Source organism: Anser brachyrhynchus, assembly GCF_964034855.1.
Source record: "Anser brachyrhynchus genome assembly, chromosome: 3".
Taxonomy (NCBI): domain Eukaryota; kingdom Metazoa; phylum Chordata; class Aves; order Anseriformes; family Anatidae; genus Anser; species Anser brachyrhynchus.
Window position 1 is genome coordinate 102,303,422 of NC_137696.1, and position 20,721 is coordinate 102,324,142.

The 20,721-nt window shown below is 42.8% G+C and overlaps 1 protein-coding gene across 8 annotated transcripts in view; it reads left to right on the plus strand.

Moving 5' to 3' along the window:
• Positions 1 to 2,518: 2,518 nt before the first annotated feature.
• CSMD1 (CUB and Sushi multiple domains 1) overlaps positions 2,519 to 20,721 on the plus strand; it is a 1,150,108-nt gene continuing 1,131,905 nt past the window's right edge. For 7 of the 8 annotated variants that reach the window (XM_080586628.1, XM_080586632.1, XM_080586634.1 and 4 more), the window contains exon 1: positions 2,519 to 4,686. In XM_080586628.1, coding sequence (XP_080442754.1) covers positions 4,395 to 4,686 — 292 coding nt within the window. In that variant the 5' untranslated portion in view covers positions 2,519 to 4,394. The remainder of the gene's footprint in view (positions 4,687 to 20,721) is intronic. The other variant, XM_080586630.1, reaches the window with a different exon arrangement.

Below are 20,721 nucleotides of genomic sequence, written 5' to 3' on the forward strand. Positions count from 1 at the left end.
GTATTTGTTTAGGTATAGGAGGACAACACAACCTCGGTGTTGCCTCCTATAGGCACCCTGAAGGCTACTACCTACAAATTCCACCTTTCCTTGAAGGCAGAAATATCTTCCAGAAATCTCATCTTCCAAACATCAATTATTAATGTCACCTTAAGGACACATGGGATCGGTGTAGGTGCTTAAACAAGAAACAGCATGCTGGAGCCTTTCCCTGAGGAGCCAGGTAATGCTTGAGGGTACACTAAAGCAGACAGCATAAGTCTCCCCCCCCAGCCTTGCCAACTGTTTTCCCTCTACTAAGCGCTCCAGAGGGAATACAATATAGTAGAGCAATTATGTTAGCTCCAGGGTCCCCATTGAACAAGACTGGTAACATCCTCTCTTGCTGACCAATACTTCCTTGAGGTGTCCTGCCTGCCAATCCGTAATCAACTTTTCCCTACAACTATTTCCTGTTCTTTCCAACTGTTTCCAGCTTAGAAGTCTTTTGGCACGATGTAGCTGTAGCTGATGTAGTTGTAGTTGATGTAGATGCAATCATCATTATTGACAATCTTGCAAGAGAATATTCTAGTTTGGACAGAACATTATCACAAAAAGACAGCAGAATCAAATCTGAATGCCAGCAACAAAATTTCCAACCCTGGACAGTTTGTGAGTGGCATGGGCTCTTTTTTATTCTTGGCACTATAACAAATTGGAAGTAAGAACATATGTACATATAAAAGTTTTTCATTGTTCTAGCCTGGAAGATTCTATTATGACTGAAGAGATCACGAAATGTTTCAAGTCTGAAAATAGAGCTATTGTAAGGAGAATGTGTTAAGAGAGACTATTCAGAACTCTGTTCTCTGTTTTTGCTAACAAGTAAAGAGCATGTGTAACCAAGAAAATATATATATATATTATATACATATGTATATGAAGTTGCTTGTGGAAATGACTTCTGCTTTCTGAATTCCCAGCTCTATATCCGTGTTCCACTGAAGACTTGTCTTCTTAAAAACTTCTTTTTTTTTTTTTTTTTCCACCATACCCTTTGAATTTTAAGCTTTCAAATTTTTAAACTTGAGATTTTGCAATAACCTTCTGGCAGAAAGCTACTGCCTTCTGTCTCAGATGATGACTACTAAGCCTGGTTATGGGTTCCCCCAAGCATCCTTTTTTAATGAGTATATAGTACATTCTCAGCTATGTTCCCAATCAGCAGTTTTGCTTAGATATGCGCAAATTCTCCTGTACCTTATGGAAAGATGCTTCTTGTTCCCAGAAAGCAACAACAGAGAAAAATTTAATTCAAAATTATGAACGTAACATAACAAGCTGAAAAGGAGGAAAAAAAAGAGTGAGCGAGAGAGAAAAAGAGAGAGAGAAATCTAACCTTTCAGACCTTTTTTCTTTTTTTTTTCTTTTTTTTTTTTTTTTAATATGGCATAGGGAAGAAAAAGGACAAGCTCTCAATTAAAAATAAATCCCTATCAAGTTCCCTTTAAATCACCCTGATTAGTACAAACAGTCTTGACATATACACTCCCCCATAGTGTCTATAGGGAATAGTGAGAAATATTGCCTCTGTTCAAACTCATAAATTCAGGGATTTTATGGTAGCACATTAGGTACTTAAAATACAATAGAGAGATTACAGTCATTAGGTTAGATCATCTTCTATAATTACCGTGTTTAGGTACCGCGGTTGCACACTGAGCTCGAGTCAGGTTGGTGGAAATTCCTCCAAGGCGACGCTTCCTGGAATGCCAAACTTCAGCTTCACAGTCATCTTCTGGCTCTTTGGGGGTTTGGCAAAACTGCTTCCCACAGGGGTTGCAAAAGTCACTGTGACATCTACTTGAGTCTGTAGAGAGCCTGAGACAGTAACTGAGGGGTGTGTGCAGTCGTATTTATCAAGGTAAGTAAGGTACTACCGCAGGAGACAAGCGATAATGCGATAAAAGTGATAACGTGATAAAAGGCCAATGACGTTTATGTATATGGTTTACTGTTGTAGGTTGTAAGAAAGGAGTGAAGGGATTCTTTTACAGTGATAGTTATTATGGTGCCCGGTTATATGGCCTTATCTAGGTGCTATGAAGGGAAGAAATTACCACTTGTTTAACTCAGTAAGGAAGGAACCAGGTCCCAAAAGCTCAGTAAAGCCCAGAAAATCCTCAGAAGAATGGTGAGCCTCAGGAAACAGTAAATCTAACAAGGATGAGTCAAGACCACGAAAGCCCACATTATATCATGCTGGAGCTTCTGCAGAATCTGCTGTGAGCAGGATTAAACAGCAACATCTCAAATTAAGAGTGTTTACTTAAACAGCACAGCAAGAAATGGTAAAAGCATTACTGTTTTCAACTAGACCCTGAGAGCCATAAATGAAGGTTTTTTTTATGACTTTTTAACTGCTCCAGCTCAATAGACTATACAATGAAACAAAACTAAAAAGCGCTGCGTTCAGCTTTTGGGCCAGATACAACCCCCCCCCCCTCCCCCCCCCTCCCCCCAAAAAAAGTTTTTTTTAGAAATTTAAGCCTCAGACTAATGCAGGCCATAGAGGAAGAGTCTCAGCTTAAGCTTAGTGACCAGTTCTGTCTTTCTCAGAGTCATCAGGAATAAGGAGTAAACGGGGGGTGTACATGGGGAGCCTGGGCAGCACTGGGGGGAATTCTGCACAGTGTCTTAGCCGTGTAATGTCTGGTACTAACAGGTATTAGCATCTCCTTACTTTCACGAACCCAAAGGTGAGTCCCCGAGGCGTTTTTAAGACGGGGATGAGTAGTAAGGCCAAATCCCTCCTCTGCAAGTGTTCTGGTCGGGCTCGGAAGTGCCCTCGGTTGGGGACCTAAGGGGAAGAGCAGTGGGAAAAGGCAGGGAAGGCACGGAAGACGAAAAGCGTCAGGGAGGAAAAGCTCGCCACGAGATGGCAGCAATGCCACGTCTTTCTCGGCAGTTTGCCTGGCCCCGGAGATATTTTTTTTTTTTGACTGAGAACCGCAACATTTATACATAAATACAAGCCTATTACAAAGTCAGCCTACCTCGTTCAGTGCCCATTCACCACCTTCTTGCAACTTACAATGAGAAAACAACTTTGCATATTTCACCACGAAAGAAAAACTCATCATAACTGAATAATTACAACCTTGAAACTACCTTTCCAAAGGTGTTTGCATTTCTTCCCTTCCTATGAGCCTTTGTATATTAATTACGGTATAGGTAAGCATTAATTATGTAGTTAGGCCCAGTGCACAGTGGTGCTGGTGGTAAGCTTTGCAATCCTTGATGGGTCACAAGCCAGATTTGGGTGCATTTTTGGCTTTTTGCAGGCAGGCCTGGCACAGAAACTACTGTTGGCAAAGGGCAGCACCTGCCAGAGCCGTGGGCGCTGTAACAGGCCAGCTCCGGGCCACTGGCTCCTTTCCCCTGGGCACAAGCAAGCAATGCTCATGGGTTTGGGGTGATGCTGGGGAAGCCTCCGTCTGCATACTGCCATGCACGGGGGTGTTTTTTGGGGATTTTGGTGGTGGCTTTTTTTTTTTTTGAAAGATTAGTTAATGGCAGAAATTCCTCTTGGCAACAGGAACCACAGGGAATGGCAACGGAACGACAAAGAGCATTCCTCCAGGAGATGCTGGCTCCTCTCCCTCCCCTTGGGAAGAGCAGCTCACCCCGGGGAGCAGCTCAGAGGCACCCAGCGGGGCACGCTGGGGACCCGGCAGCCTTCCTCCCTCCCGGGGAGTCGCGCTGGCTGGGGATTCCCGCACGCAGCACCTGCAAACCCGCCCGGGGGTGGCTGCGGGCGGGGGACGAGGGACACCTGGGCGGCGGCGGGGACTCGGGGGGCTCCTTCATTCCCCTGGGGGCTCCTTCATCCCTCCGGGGGGCTCTCTGGGGGCGAGCATCGGCAGCCACCCGGGAGCCCTGCGGTGCCCGTGCCCGTGCGGGGCCGTGGCCGGGGCGAGCGGGAGAGGCGGCGGCAGCCCCCGGGGGGGTCCGTGGGGGCTGGCCGGCGGTGCGGGGCGGCTGCGGGCTCGGCTGCGCAGCGCCGTCCCCTTCCCCTCTCGGTGGGAAGTGATGGTTGAGTCCGGCGGCGGCGGCGGCGGCGGCTGCTGCTGCTGCTTCTCGTGTGGCTGGCAGGCTCTCCGCTGCGCTGCCTGCGCCGCTCTCGCCTCGATCCCTCCCTCTCCCCTCCTCCTCCTCCTCCTCCTCCTCTTCCTCGCACTCCCCGCAGCCCTCTCCCGCCGCCGCTCGCCCGGCTCTCCCCTCCGGCGGCCGTGGATGCCGCGCCGCCCGCCGCGCCTCCTCCCCAAGCCTCCCGTCCCCCGGGCGGCCGGCCGGCGGCGCCGGGGCTCCGCGGGTGCGGAGCGGCTCAGCCCCGGCGCGGAGCGGGACTGATGCTGGGAGCGGAGCGGAGCCAGCCGCCCGCGCAGTCCTGCAGGAGGCGTCGGGCGCTGCGCGGCGCTCGGGACCCGGAGCGCTCCTCTCCGCCTCTCCTCGCCCCGCCGGGGGGATTTGGCGCTGTCCTCAGCCCCGCCGCCGCTCGGAGGACGAGGGCGCAGCCGACAAGAGCCGCCGGGGGTTTTGGTGTGAGTGTGTGTGTGTGTGGAATAACTGCGGACATGACTGCGTGGAGGAAATTCAAGTCTCTGCTGGTTTTCTGCGCGGGGCTCCTCACTGCAGCTCAGGGTAAGACTGGGGTTTCTTGCATTAGGGTCTACACCGGATCCGCGCGGGCTGTGGTTACGGCACCGATTCGCCCCGCTAACCGCTCGCATGGGCTCTGCCCTCTCGCCCCCAAGGCTCCCCGAGCCGGGGCTCCCATCTCTCTGCCTCCCTCCCTCCGTCTCCCCGTGTCCGCCGGTGCTCCCCAAGGGCTCGGTTCCCGGCTGCCACCTCCCGCGGGGGGCACCGGCCCCGGCAGCCGGGCAGCGGCTGCCGCGGTGCCGGCGGGGGAGCCTCGGGCATCCAGCCCCCCCTTGGCAGCGCATCCAGCCCCCCCTGGGCAGCGCCGGAGTTTGGGAACACTTCGCTCTCCGCACACGCACCAACGGCACTCGCTGCCGTGCGAGGGACAGTCCCCGGGCTGGCAAGTTTGGCTCTCCCCGCCTCCCCTGCCTTCGCCGTGCTCGGGGGGAGTGGGTGGCCGCCGAGAGCCGCCCCCGCCTGCCTTCGGCCGGCTCCGCTCCCCGCAAGTCGCGGGGAGGTGTGGATGCGGGGGGCCGGGGTCCCCCTCTCCGTGCCCGAGGGATGGGGGCTCCTCGCAGCTCGGTGAGGTGGGGGGCGTCTCCCACCCCCGGCTGGGTTTCTCCTTAAAATCAATGGGGTGGGAGGGAGGAGAAACGAGGGGGGTGACGGTGGAGAATTGGGTTACACAACTTCGGTGCTGGCCTCAGCCCCATCACTTGCCTCATCGCTGGAGACAACAACTTGCCCATTATTCACTTCGCCTCTCGTTAGCCCCGTGCTTTTTTCGTGCTGGGAGAGGGATGCGAGTGCGTGTGTGCGGGAGCGAGGGAGGGAGGGAGAGAGGCAGGGAGGGAAGGAGGCTGTGAGGGAGGGAGGCTGCTCGCAGCCGAGCACCTGTCCCCGTTACAGCCTCTTCCCTCTCCCACCTCGCTCCCGGCTGTTCCTGCCTGCCTCCGGGAGGACGGGTCCCCTTGCGGTCTGTGCTGTGCGAGACTCCTTTAACCCTTCCAAGGCGCTTTGCATCGCTCCCACCATTTTATTTTTCCCATTTAAAAAAAATAAAAATATTATTTCACTCGCCCTCTGCAGGGGGGAGGGAGGGGAGGAGGATGCAGGAGGGGAGGGGGGCGAGACCACCGCGGCCCGGGCTGCGGGGCGAGGCTGCCGGAGCCCCTTTCCCCCCCCGTCTCCGGGGCCGGGCTCCCGGGGGGCCAGCGCTGCGGGGTGCCCCCCCTTTTTGGCAGCCGGGATCCGCAGGGAGAGGCGGTGGAAGGCCGGCCCGGGCTGCCGGCAGCCGGCCGGGAGCTGTGCCCGGTCCGGGGAAGCTGCTGCGGCTCCGCACCGCGCCTCTGCCCAAATCCTGGCGCTGCCTCGCTTGGCCAGACAGCGCCGCTCGGCTGCCCCCGGCCCTGCTCTGGTCGCGGGGGGGGGCTCAGCTCGGCTCTGCCCGGCTCGGTTCGGCTCGGCTCAGCTCTGCTCAGCTCAGCCCGGCTCAGCCCAGCTCCCCTTCTCTGAGCAACCCGCATCCCCTCTCCTCCCAACGGAGGGATGCTGCCCGGTGTCCTCGCCCTGCCCAAACTTCCAGCACCCGCCCCGCTGCCTCCCTCCGACCCCCCCGACCCCCCCGGAGCTGCACCCGGCCGCCCCCCGGCCCCGCCGGCTCCCGGGGCGGGCCGACACCCGCGGCTCATTTGTTAAATACACTGTGGCTGGTTCTGTCGTTTGACATTTAAGTGTTTTCTTTTCATGGCTGACAGCACATATGAAAAGCTGGAGGCTGGATCATGGTTATTCAGCGGAGATCCGACGTGTTTTGCTTACATACAAAGGCTTTGCCAGGAACACTCGGGCACTGCCTCTGATGCTGCTCTGCAGAATGTAATTATACCTCGCTTAATGTGGAGCAGCAACACACCTACTTAAAGGCTACAAACTGACTTAATATTGAAGTCAAACAACAGGTAGAAGGGGGAACCAGCGGGGACATTTGACATAATTCTTTCCCATTTACCTTCCCGGGCAATTGAGCACAGGTATCTATATTTAGTCAAATGTAATCCTGAGGCTAAAATTACATTTGTAGTTTTGAGAGTGAAAGAACTCCTTCCTTAGTAACGTGGAGAGCATGGGCTTTCAGGAGCACGTACAATTTTAATTAATATATCCCCAGAACTCTTCGTTTTACCTGCCCCTTGGTAATCAAGTAATTTGGTAGTCACTGTGACAGGAATTCACATCATTTTGAGTTTGTTTGGGCTTGTTATGATTAAAAAAAAACACAATAACAACAACAACAAAACTTTGAATTTCTGGAGGTGTTGCCACACGCTTTCCCTTATCTTTCAGTAAAGAAGAGGTGGGCTGATTTTCACATTGTTGCTCATTATGAAAGAAAATGCAAGCCCTCTGTGGCTGTGCAATTGTCTGTAACTTTTAAAGGAAAAAAGAAAGGACGAAAATGAACATACGTCATCTTTCCTTGTGGTAGACTTGAGGTGCAGCTCTGTACATTTCTTTGGACTCGTTTGATCTGACTGAGGCATCTGAGTATTCTGGAAAACATTTGGGAGAACCTTCCCTGTCTGCCGTGCTTTAAACATCAAGGGGAATTAGCACGCAGTCCTTCAAAGGAACCACTTGCCCAGAAACTACCCCATCAGAGCAATCACGCCTCAACAAGGCAGGCAGCACCGTGCTCAGCTCTGCATGTTAAGATGGGCATGTTTATAGAGCTATTTGCTAATTCTAATAGGCTATATCCTCACAAAAGCAAACATAAAAACATCTTGATTTACTTGAAACACATCTCTGCTTTTTTTTTTGATTAAAAAAAAAAACCAAACTGCTAGAGAAGAAATGGTAATTTAACCCAAAATCAGACTAGAATTCAAGATAAAAGATGAAAATGTCTTTCTGCTGTGATCTGAGATCTGTGGACAATCTATTACCAGTGTAAAAATACAAATTGCGTAATTCTTTAAATCATCCCAGTATATGTTTTGAAGATCATTTCCTGGACTTTTTAAGATAGCCAGATATAACACCTTCATCATCACCTAATTGCCTAAAAAAAAAAAAAAAAAAGGGGAGGGGGGCATAAGCAGGCTTTTTTTTTTTTTTATGGTACAACTTCAGAAGTATTATTCAGTTTAATGGAAATAGCAAAGGGAACACATTCCTGTTCTTAAATCAAATCCAGGCAGTGAAAGGACTCCTTCATCTATAGCTTAGCATTTTGTTGTTTTGAGGTTTTTTGTTTGCTTTTTTTTTGTTATTGTTGTTTTTTAGAAATAAAAACTAAAACATTTTATGCACCTTCTGTTTGCTGTTATCACTTTGTCAAAATAATTGCTGTGACTACATCATACAAAGTTCCCACTATGTTTAAGGCCTACTCTTGTTGAACTGTGAATGTTTCTCTCTTTTACAGTCATGTATTTTCTCTCTCTCCATAGCAGTGTTTCTCAAACTGTGAAGCTGGTCTCTCTAGAGAGGCTCCATTCTCTTTCAGAGAAGGCTAAAGCAATTCTAGGGAAAAAGAGCTGAAAAAAAAAAAAAAAAGATCTTTTAAAGAACAGCAGAGCCAGGTGTTGGATACCCAACTGCAAAACAAAGTGTTTTGTGGATGCATTCCACACCCCACCTCCAGACCAATGGGGAAATGGCCATGGAAGGACAGAAAACAGAATAGCCAGCTCTGACCACATGATTAAGCTATAATACTCTAATGTTAAAAATTACTTACTTTTTGGTAATTTGTATTTTACCTGATTTTGCATTAAGATATGTCTATAATGTTCTTAACTCCATATGGGAAGTATGCAAAAACTGAATATAATATGGTGCAGAACATAGCAGTTCAACAAAGATTCCCCTAACAATCACTCCATACCTTTGAAGCCACCAATGAGATTTGAATTGGCACCACCAGCCAGTACCAAGGTTCCCAGTTTCTCTGCAAGTGGAGCAGGATATTGGTGTGAGGAGCTGGTGACAGCCTACAAGGACATGCAGGCATGAGCACACATGAACTTCAGGATGTAGCAAAATCTGTGAGGACAAGTCAGCATCTTCTGCGATTTATAGATATGGGAAACATTATGTGGATTATGTCCTGTTTGTTTGTTTTACTTACTGTAATTCTCATGACCCTCTACAGAGACATGCAAGATTTTGATCAGGCTTTTTTTTTTTGGGGGGGGGGGGCAAGTGGATTTGAAGTTTTTTTTTCCCTGCAGAATTCTTTTTCTATGCAAACATGGAATCTAGCTCTTCATCTCTTTATTACTCATTATATAATTGTATCATTACATATGCATTGATGTATGCAAATTTTTAAAAGACATCTACAGGTCTTCAGCCCCAGTACTATTTACAGTCATTAAAACTTCAGCCTCCCTGAATTAGAAACAATCTGAAACTTACACTTATCTGTGAATATTTTAAACAGAAAACAATGCATCCAATATTTACCATGCACCCTAGAAAGGCTGAAAAAAGGTGTAGGGACCACTGATTTCAACTTCTTGAAGCAATGCCATCCATATGCTGTCACATCAAACTTCCTCTTGCAACCTTTCCTCAGAGAAGTAACTGCTTAATAATGTGGCTGTATAATGCCTCCAATGACATTAAAGATACGATTTAATTCATTTTGCTCAAATCTGTATTGAGCCATCATGTCTCTTTGAACACGATAGCATTGTTGTGCAAGTAAACAGCTGCAGGTGTAAGATCTACCGCAGTATGGTGCTGGGTTCCCTGTAACCACCAGGGGCTGCAGTGTCGAAAGGGGAATTGCTGGTTTAACTCTAGCAGTGAATTAATAGCATAAGTATTTGCCATGATTTCTTCTGAAATTCGAGTATACAACTGGATTTCAGTCAGGGTTCCCAAATAAGAAGCTAGTCTCTAGTTATCCATGTGATTGCAAAATTAGGGAGATTCAAATGAGCTAAATTGTATGTTCTTCCAATTTCTGCAGTGAGCAAAGAATGAGAATCATATGGAAATTCTCCTAATGGGTATGAATCAGTTTCTTTTACTTTACTTTTCTACGTCAGATGCAGTTTCCTTTAAACCATTTTTATCAACCAGTAACTTTTGAAACTGAGAAAAAATGCCATTAATGCCTGAGGAAAGCTGCGAGATCTTACTTTGTCCTCACACATCTTTATTCTGGCTAGATGAAAGATTTCATTCAACTATATGGCATTTCTATTGCATTCGAGAAAATCTACACTACATTTGTTATCAGCATTTCTCCATGGAATAACTGCTTAAACAAATTACTTGGATTATTGCTAGTGTTATATTGACACACAAAGGCAACATTCATCAGTTGCCTGCATTTAGTAATTGAACGGTAAATGGAAGCACGCATGCACTGAAAACTCTTACAAGAGTAATACTGCATCTTATTGCCAATAACAAGTATTACTTGCTAGGAGACAAACATTTTTTCTGCATTTCTTACTCATTAAAAAGAGAGAGAGAGAGAGAGAGAGAGGGAGAGAGAGAGAGGAAGAATAAGTTTCTTGCCATTTTTACCTGTTGGGCATATTCAGTTAAAAGAGCAGAGCAAGATTTAATCACTGTTATATTGCTTATGATTAACCAGAATTCCTCTTGATTAATCAGAGTATTATCAATGATTTGCTTTTAGCAAAAGATAAGCAAAAAAAAAAAAAATCACAATTCCTTGCAATTTAGTAATGTTCTAATTTCCAATATAACAATTAATCACAGTTTGCTACAGCTTTATAATTTTAGATTCTGCATTTTAACAATACATTAATGCATGTTCTGAAATAGTGATTCCTCCTCTTTCAGTTTAATTTTTTGAGTCATCAGTGTCAAGGAAAAGGTAACTATGCACAGTTGTGTGGCCCTATTCTACTGCAGTTGAAACTGAAATTTCTATTGACTTTGGCAGTATCTGAATTGGCCACTTGTGAAAATATTGCTACTCTGAATAAGACAAACACAGTAGATACTGTAGCAGAATAGTGGATCCAGATCCTGTTTAATGATTTCTTGTGACCAAGCACTTCTGACAGAGAATCCATGAAAATCCATGAAACACCAAAAAAAAAAAGGGGGGGTGGTGACAGGAATATATGAATCCAAGCAATCACCCCTGAAAATATTAAAGGGTTTATTTTCTTAAAGAAGTAATTTGTTTTTAAACGATTATTTGTATCTCAAAGTATGGCTTTATGTGACCTCTGCCTTGCTTCCTCTTTTTTTTTTTTTTTCTTTTCAATTTTTACCCTTTTCCTTAAAGAAATTATGAAGGATGATATACAGAGAAACATAGTATCATTTTAGTCTTTGGATGTTTTATGTCTTTCCTACAGTATCCCATGGATACTGAAGTACAGAATCATGTTCCCTATTCATGTCTCCATTGTACAGTGGCTTTCCAAAAGAAATGTTTGCAGCACTGCAGCTGACAGAGGGTTGAATAAATAATAATGAATAAAACTATGTGTGCAGTGTTTGTTTTGCAAACTATTGCATAAAATATTGTCAGCGTTTTAACATTACCTTTTGCAGCACCTGCTTCATGCCCTATTCTAAGTTTCAAGGTGATAACTTTTTAATGCAATTTTTGCAAAACATGAAATATTTCTCATTTCTTTTCTGAAAGTTTTCCTTGTTTTTAATATAGACAGATATTTCAACACCTAGATTCAATTCCTTTATTGAAATGTTCTTACAGTTCGGTTGTTTCCACCAGGCTTTTGACATTTGTCGGAAAGCAAATCTGGGGCTAGAGATACATCTTTTCCTCATCCTATGATTTTCAGATCAAATGTAGCCAAGCTATAATACTTCATAAATCATTATTTTCTTCCTTTGACTTGTGTTACTCACAATATCGAGTTCACATGCAAAAATTAAGAGAACATGAACATTCAAACTTTTTTTGCCTACACTGCTGCTGAAACACCAGCAATGTGCAGTGCCTAAAGAGGCTGGCACCACAAACAAGGTGTTTTATTTTTTATATAGTGGTCCAGCAGTAGCTTGGGTTTAAAAGCACCTTCACTGTGCTTGCAATGTCTGTTGCTGAAACGGGTCAGGGAGATTGATTCTCTCTGCATAGTGTATCCAAAATATGTGAAAGAGAGCTTAGGTTTGCCTTTGAGCACTGTTCTTGAGGTAGAAGTTGCCTTTTAGGAGTGCACCAGGGCTCACTCTGATCTCATGGTGCATATAAAGTAGATGCCGAGGAATTTGGGATCCATACCAACCCAACAGCGTACAGCACAGCTGGAGGTGCAGGCAACATAGCAGCCATTTTGCCAGGGAGCAAGCCACCAGATATTGCAGAAATATGTGTGAGTTCGGGGAACCTGAGTTGTACTGTACTTTAGAAAAAGAGTGCAGGTGACAGTGACAACAAGAAAACAGGGAAGAGTGATGCTTTTAATGTCATTACGTAAGAAAACAAGCAGCAAATAGGATCATTTTGACCCATTGTTTCTCTTTTTATTTGTCCTGATTGTAGAGATTCTTGCATAACGGTGAAGTTTTTGAAGGGGACATTTTAATAAAATTAAAACAAATGCAAAGAGTTTAACTTATTTTCAGACTAATTTTACATGCTTCCGGTCATGAAACAAATGGTCATGACAAATCACTCTATTCTCACTAATATCTGTGGGATATCAGTGCAGAATCCAACTGCTTCCAAGTGACTAAGTACACTATTTTAGCCTTGTCCCAGCAGCCAGATTCTGTATTGGTATCCTGCTGATGTTTCTTATAATACATGGATTGAGTCATACCAATCATTTTGTGGGGGGAAAAACCGTTTTATTTTTCACTTTTAGAACCTCAGTACAATCAAGCATTTGTTAATATCACAGTCTGTGACCCTCTATATTTGTAGACATTCCTCTTGAGAAATTAAATTGATTTTCTTTATCTTAGCTTGTAAATATCCTCAGCACACACCTTGACCCATTGTTTGCAGTGTCTCTCACGCTGAAGAATGTAGTGCTAATAGATTTTAAGAAGTCAACAGTGGCAGCAGTAGTACCATTTTGATCGTGGGCTGTACTCAACCATTTATACATTGTTTACATATGAAACCTTTATAGGGGAAGCTTTATCACGGTATTTATTTATAATACATGTTAATGCTGAATTTTTCCTTTTTTTTTCTTTTTTTTTCTTTTTTTCCAGGTACATAAGGTTGTTAATTTGAAACAGATCTGACAGTCTGTAGAGATAACGCATTCTGCTACGCAGAACTAGTTGTGATCTAGTCCTCAGTTGGACAGTTTGGGGTGCCCATGCGTGACCTGATCCAAAGGCAGGGGAACTCACACGGATGCATGCGTGCAAACATGCTCATAAGCACACATGCACACACACAAAATTTATTAAACATAATGGTCTTTGATTCTAGCTTTTGTTATAACCACACATCAAAGAGAGAACTTATATTAAAATATGGTTGCTAGAACAAATCTAATAATAACAGGAATACAAAAAAATTGAGCTCTTCGTTGCTATTATTAATATGAAATGTTATGCAAATAACATTTAATAACAGAATAACAAATAACAGAAACATTATTTACATTGAAGATACATGTTGCCTCACAATTTTTGACCTAGCTGAAGTATATCTCACTCCACTGGTTTTCAGTGGTTATATAATTTATTTGTTTCTGAGGAGAGATTAACCTTTAACTGCTTTCTTTAGCAACATTTAGTAAACAGACTGATAGCATGGAGATGATCTATGCAAACAGCAAAGAAGGATTTCTTCAACTCATGTTGCCATGACAATTTAGATTTTCCCTGTCAACTCTTGAGAAGCTCTGAAGTCATTTCTTTAAAGCAATGAATCAGGGAATATTTCGGAAAATGAAGTTGCTCTTTTTTTTTTTTTTTTAATTTAATATCATTTAGCACAGTGAAGGGCCTGACCCAAAGGATTTGAAAATCTGCAAACAGGAACTATTGTAAAAAATATAACATCATGAAAACCTCTCCATGGATCTCAGTTGATTTACACCAGTAGAGAAGCTTACTTCAGATGCATTATTGAGTGATTTACATTTCATTTATTAGCTATGTGATAATAATAAATAGTCATCATAGAAACAATAACAGATAATGAAGAGTGGAGAAGCCAGCTTATAGTTGTTGTTTTGATCTTCATGACAACATATTATCTTGCAGCTATTTTGAAGAAATTAGATTATAAAGGGATTATAGAACAAAGGAGGACTAATCATTTTATTTCTTTTACAGTTCCAATTATAAAATTAGTTCAATGAATGAGGAACAGAATCAACAGGCCACATACCTAAAATGCTATCAAAGATACTTGCCACATAAAATATATTACTAACCTTTTGATTTATTTCACAGAAATAAATTGTTTTGAAAATATGTAAAACTAGTCCAAATTACTTTAATTTACTTCTCGTGGAAATAAATTATTGTCTTACAGAGGTACTTCATAGGTTGATGTTAGCCGTGAGGGAAGCATGGTAAAAGAAATGAAGATAAAGTGAAGTGCTGTTTCCACTGGGAAAATAAGTTTCTCTGTATATAAGACAAGAAAAGTAGCTCAGTAATAGTTTTCTTTTTAAAAGGTTCATGGCAGATGACGGCTACTGAGTTGGTGTAGTTTGTTTACTGCTTTTGCAATGGCTTTGAGATGAGTCATATCACATTAGAAGGAAAATTGAGAGCTGTTTTTGTCAAAGTGAATTCAGTTTTCCTCTTTTTCTTTTTTTCTTTTTTTTTATATATATAACCAAATCATTAGTTCTTTTTAAACAGAAAGGCTTAATTGTTTGTTTTAGTGTTGATTCTCATTGTGTCCATAAATCCAAGTTCCCTTTTCTAGGAATTGTATATCTAGGTCTTTAATTTCTGTATACCAGATAAGGTGAGATAGGGTCTCCATTTAGTTAGCCTCATGCGTCGTCTTTAAAGTACAAGCCATTTTATTGTCAAGCTAATTTGGACCACAATAATTTCAAACATGGTTGTTTCAAGCTAATTTGGACCACAATAATTTCAAACATGGTTGTTTTTTTCCAAGTCTTTCTATCCCCTTGCATTCAGAGAGGGAGTTCACTGAATAAGGACTATAAGATGGGACCTCAAGAGTTCATGGTGTAGAGAAATCTTTATTTCTATCTTATTTCCTTATTGGCTTTATCACTGTACTTTACTGGTAATGCATCTCAGTGTACCCTCAGTGTTAAAGTAAAGTGGTGCTTACTTATATGAATATTTGTTAAAGAAACAGACTTCTGGATGGCATATACTTACGATACATCACATCATACCCATTCATCATGAAAAGCAATCCTCTTCCAAAATATCTGATGGAAGAAGAGATCCATTTGTTGAATAAAAGAACATGTACATATGTAACCATAAAAGCACCTGTCTGAGCTCATTTCACCTGCAAAACAAGTTGCATGTAAATTTCAAGGGAACTGGAAAGGGAGCAAAAGGTAGTGTTTATTGTCAAGCATCTAGATTTGCAGATATCTTTATTTTTATTTTCACCTTATTTTCATGAGTGCCAAGCATCTGAAGTTCCCACTGGCTTAAGAGACAACTGCAGATCTCAGCACTTCTGAACCTGAAGGAATTTGTTCTGTACTTAATTTTATACTTGAGAATCACCATAATCTGAACGTAATGTGGTGCTGTGAAAAAGAATTAATATACAGCAGTTTACACTGTATATATGTGTACAGCAGTGTACAACTTCTGTTATCTTCCAAGTAGTATCTGAATTAAATAAAGTTTCTAAGTCTAGAGTCATTTTTGTTTGTTTGTTTGTTTTGTTGTTGTAATTAAGTCTTCCTAAAGGGAAGTTGTGGTTTGTTTTTCTTTAAAACTGTTGTACTTAAGCATTTCTGTATTTAAAAAGCCACCTGGATCTGATGTACCCAGGAACAAAATGTTTGTGATTGCAGAGCAAACATTAAAAGCAGCACCAAATCAAATTTTGGAGTGAAGCCAACTCATAGACTATTGGCTATATTGGTTAATGGAGGCTGTTGTGCTGGCCCCAAATTAAAAACAATCAGTTTCACCTCCACTTTATTACCTATGCAAGTATTCATCATTTTTACGCTCATCCCAAATTGATGGTAACTAATTGCAGTTCTTAGGGGCTCCATTTATCTTTCTAAGAAGCAGACCATTCGTAAGGGGTGATGCAGTACTTTACAGCTCTGGTGGAAAAAAGTCTCTCCAGTTTTAGTGCTTTAGGGTAGGCACCAAATTCCATTTCGTATTATCATGCATCTCTCTGCAGACCGTATTTGCAGGATGGATAGGTTTGTGCAAATGTTTTGAATGTGCGTTGTCACACAGCACCGGTACATTCAGATAGTTTTGCAAAGCAGAAGCATTTTGTGCGACAGTCTCAACAGCAGCCTGCTTCGCAGAGTTACTCAGTGACACTGCTGTTGTCTACGTACTACCCAAAAAGAGCGATGTCCATGGGGATCATGTCCCCTAGGGGGAAAAAATCAATTAAAAAAGAAACTACTCTTTGCCACTGGAAACATAATGTACTGTTCACTGTGAGGAAATAAGCTATGGTGGTGACAGTGACTGTGTCAGGTGAGGGATGGGCATTCAGCACAGAGGACAGCATGGGCAGCTGATGGAAATCGCTGTAGTATTTCATTGACACACTCTCCAATAACACCACTGAGGAAGATAAGCTATCTCAAAAAAGAAGTTACATGTGAAAAAGTGTGACAGCATGTAATGGGGATTTCAGTCAGGATTATTTTATTTTTTTTTAAATCAATCCTTACTCTTGTCATTTGCTGTCTCCCACTCAATTGTTTTTTAGGATATTTTACCTACAATTATATTTATTCCTTAAATGAGTGTTCATTATGTGTATACTGTAATCACAGTTAGTTTGTTTTATAGTAAATCCTAGCATATAGGACCTCATCACACAAAGTATTGTATGAGCATAGAGGAAGAGAAACAGACATTTACAGCATTGTGAATGGAACCTTAACTCTGAAGAATGTTGTTTCCAGCATGACCAAATTCAAGCAAAAGAATTCTTCTAAGTTTCAAATTCTTCTTAAATTAGTGGTCACAGTGACTGTCTTTTCTTCTGAAATTTAGCCCACCGCAGCTTCACGCCAGGCATGGCAGTCCAGTTGCTGAGCTGGCACACAGGCTTTACACTGACATGCTGATAATATTGGCACTGGCACTGGCACTGTCAGATTTGCAACATTAAATACTATTTGTCATTTGCTTCCTCTTAATGTTTCTTTAAAAATTTCCGTCTGCAGACCTTATCCTTCTTATTTCTGTCATTCTGTAGTGTGAGACCCAGGCTTTGTTATGCTTCTAAGTGGCTGTTCAACATTCTCAGAGAGAAAAGCACCCAGGGTCTCATTTGTGATGACCTGTGCACTGTGAGCAACCAGTACAGAGGCTGAACATGGGTACAGGGCACTCTTAGTCCTGAAGAACTAAGTCAGAGACATAAAATGTGCCCAGATTTTGTGCAAGTCCCATGAATTTGGTTACGTTTCAGTCATTTTTTTTTTTTTGTTAAGTGTCAGTATTTAAAAATGCATAAAGTGTCACATCACATCAGACCAGAATATCCCGTGTCTGACAATGCCCATTAGCAAATGCACAGAAAAACTTGCAGGAAACATGATATATAGACAGCTTTATATTTTAGCAGCCTCTGGCCAGTTTAGGGAAGTCTTAGCCAGAGGTTGCATCTATGTTCAACATCCATCAACAAAATTAACCTTCACAAATCTGTTCTTGAACCTATTCATAATTCAGAATAACACAGTATTTTCTGACGATCTGCTTTACAACTTAATTCCTGCTGTGTGGAAAAGCACTGCATTTTGCTTGTTTCGAAGCTTCTACCTCCTCATTTCCCTGAGCACTTCCAGCTCTTTAGAAATGCTTCACCCTGCATAGAGCTTTGTGTCTGATAGATAGGAAGGGTTGACTTGAATCTGTAAATTACATACTTTTCCCAAGTACACCTAAAAATTCCATATGGACACTTATGGTAATTAACTCCAAGTAATACTGATATATGATTCCCAAATGCATTTTTCATATTTTTTAATGATCATAGTGTTGTACTCAATGCTGCTGATGCACTTAAAAAATAGCTTGTATTTTGTTATAAACAGCCACTTCCGTCTATCTCACTATCTCATTACCTACTTTTCATTCTCATCAGTGATTTTGATTACTTGCTTTCCAATAAATAGTAAAGACAGTACACTGTGACCATCTGAATGACAATGATGTTCAACATTTTGCCCTGTGAGAGATTTCTGGAGTGACAGAAGAGAAAATGCTTAGAAAATTAAGTCCTGGTAAGGACTTAATACAGCAAACCAGTTGATTAGTGATCTGCTCTCTCACTGACACCAACTTCCATGGAGTGTGTTAGTAGCTCATCAGCAGTTTAAAGTACACTGTATAGCAACTTTATATTGCATTAATACATGCCATAATTTGCCCCTGTGTGGTCAGCCAGCCCAAGTCATTGGACCTATCACTTGTTACACGTCATACCTTGACAATGTTTTCTTTCCTACGACAATAAGAAGTAAAAAGTCTGGTAAAAACTGGTGGGAGTTGTGACAAAGGATAATGATGGGATCTGGTGGAGGATTTGATTTCTGAGGAAACTAGGTAATGCAATGGACTGGCTGTCTTTGGAAAACACCACAAAATCCCTGTTGGAAAAGGTTTGGGAAAATGACCATTGTACTGAGAACCCTGAAACCATGTCATCTTTCTAAATTAACCAATTTTCATCCTCCTACCCCCAGACCCGTATTTAGAACAAATTTCCAAAATTAAAAAATAACATTGAATATTTTGCTCCTAGATATAGGATAATCACTCTTTTAAAAACAATATACTGTGATCTCCAATCCATAGGTTTCTGGTTTTACTTTCATGATGGAAACTTTGTCACTGTGTGAAAGAAAATTGTTTCACTTGCTTTCTAGTACAGCAGCCTTCCTACAAACATTTAAAGTGGCTCCGAATGGATTACACATAGTCTGCCCTCTTTATTCTCTTTATTTAGTCTCTTTATTCTGCCTCCACCTCTTCTTAGCAACATATGTAGAAAAGCCTAGCATGTAATAAAACCAAAACAAAGCAACACAAATACATATGTTTTAAAAAAGTTAAGTGACCATTCTGAACAGTAACATGAGACAGAAGAAACCAGATTCTCATTAATGTTAGCAAATCTCCCATGACTGTTCTTGCTCCTTCTTTCTGAAAGGCTCTATCTAATTTTCATAGCAGAAATTTCTGAATATTTCCTGATAGAGTCTATTTGGAAAAGGAAAGCATCAATTACTCCTGGCCTGTGCAAACAAAATAATTGCTTAGCTTTTGAGAGCTGACAAGAACACAGGTTTTTAGAGAGATAAGTGGAAAAGGACTAAATCTGAAGACGATATAATGTATCTGATGCACCACAATCTAAATTTCCAGTGAGATGAGGGAAAGATTCTTTGTTGAACAGAACTGTTTTTCATGGGATAACAAAACTGTTTTTAAGCAAGTTGTGTTTTCTTCTTGGTTAGAAAAAAAATCAAACATTTATTACAATGAAAAAATGTAAAAATACCTTAAGATTATGATCAAAACGAGATTAAGTTTGCAGACAGATACCATACTTAATTAGAAAGAATACTGGGTTTACCTAGCAAGGTTTTAGTAGGGGAAGGCTGCAGGGGTGGCCTCTGTGAGCAGAGCCCAGCAGTTGCCCCATGTCAGATCAGAGCCAGCTCCAGCCAGCTCCAAAAGGTACATGGAGCAGATCTCCACGCTGCAGCCCCCCCGTGGAGGAGCCCCCGGTGGAGCAGGTGGATGTGGCCTGGAGGAGGCTGCGGCCCATGGAGAGCCCCCGCAGGAGCAGGCCCCGGGCCGGAGCTGCAGCCCGTGGAGAGGAGCCCACGCAGGAGCAGGGGGTCTGGGGGGAGCTGCCGCCCGTGGGGGACCCGTGCTGGAGCAGTTTGCTCCTGGGGGATGGACCCCGTGGTACGGAGCCGTGTGGGAGCAGTTCCTGAAGAGCTGCTGCCTGTGGGCAGCCCCCGCAGGCTCAGTTCGGGAAGGACGGCATCCCGTGGGAGGGACCCCACGGGGAGCAGGGGCAGAGAGTGACCGTGAGGGAGCGGCGGAGACGAAGTATCAGGGACTGACCACAGCCCCCATTCCCCATTTCCCTGCGCTGCTCAGGGGAAGGAGGTAGAAGAGGGTGGATTGGATGGTGGTGGGGTGTTTGTAGTTTGCTTTTAGTTCTCACTACTCTAGTCTGTTAGTAATAGGCAATAAGTTGCATTAATCTTCCTATTCTGAGTTTTGCCCCTGACGATACCTGTTGAGTGATCTCCCTGTCCTTATCTCAACCCTTGAGCCCTTTCCATCATATTTTCTCCCTCTCTTCCTTTGAGAAGGGGGAGTGAGAGAGCGGTTGTGGTACAGTTCAGCTGTCCATCAGGGTGAAATCACCAGAGAAAGTAATAACTCATTGTAGGTCGCAACAGTTTAATGCTTGTTTAGGTCCATTATCACAATTTGTGCAATCCTGTGTTTAAATATTAAGCTTGCCTCTTTAAGAATTATTCCCTATACCATATGAAAAAGATCCATATAGAATATCTCATATCACTTTTATCAAAAGATCAGATGGCATCTGCAGTTGGTTTCATGAATTAGTACAATGTTTTTTCTTCAGAGAATATTATGTAAAGAGATTTTGTTGTTAAGCTAACATTGCTTACTGTTATGTTGGTAGGTGGCATAATCGTTCAATATCTGTCTTTTCTTGTTTCTGCCTAGAATCACTTTCGGTAAGTATACCAATATGTACCTGAAAAATTCAGGTATAATATAATATATTTAGGTATATTATAGAAATATATACCTGAAAATTTTCAGAAAATGAAAACCTGCTGATTATTCAAATGCAACATAATATAACAGTAATTC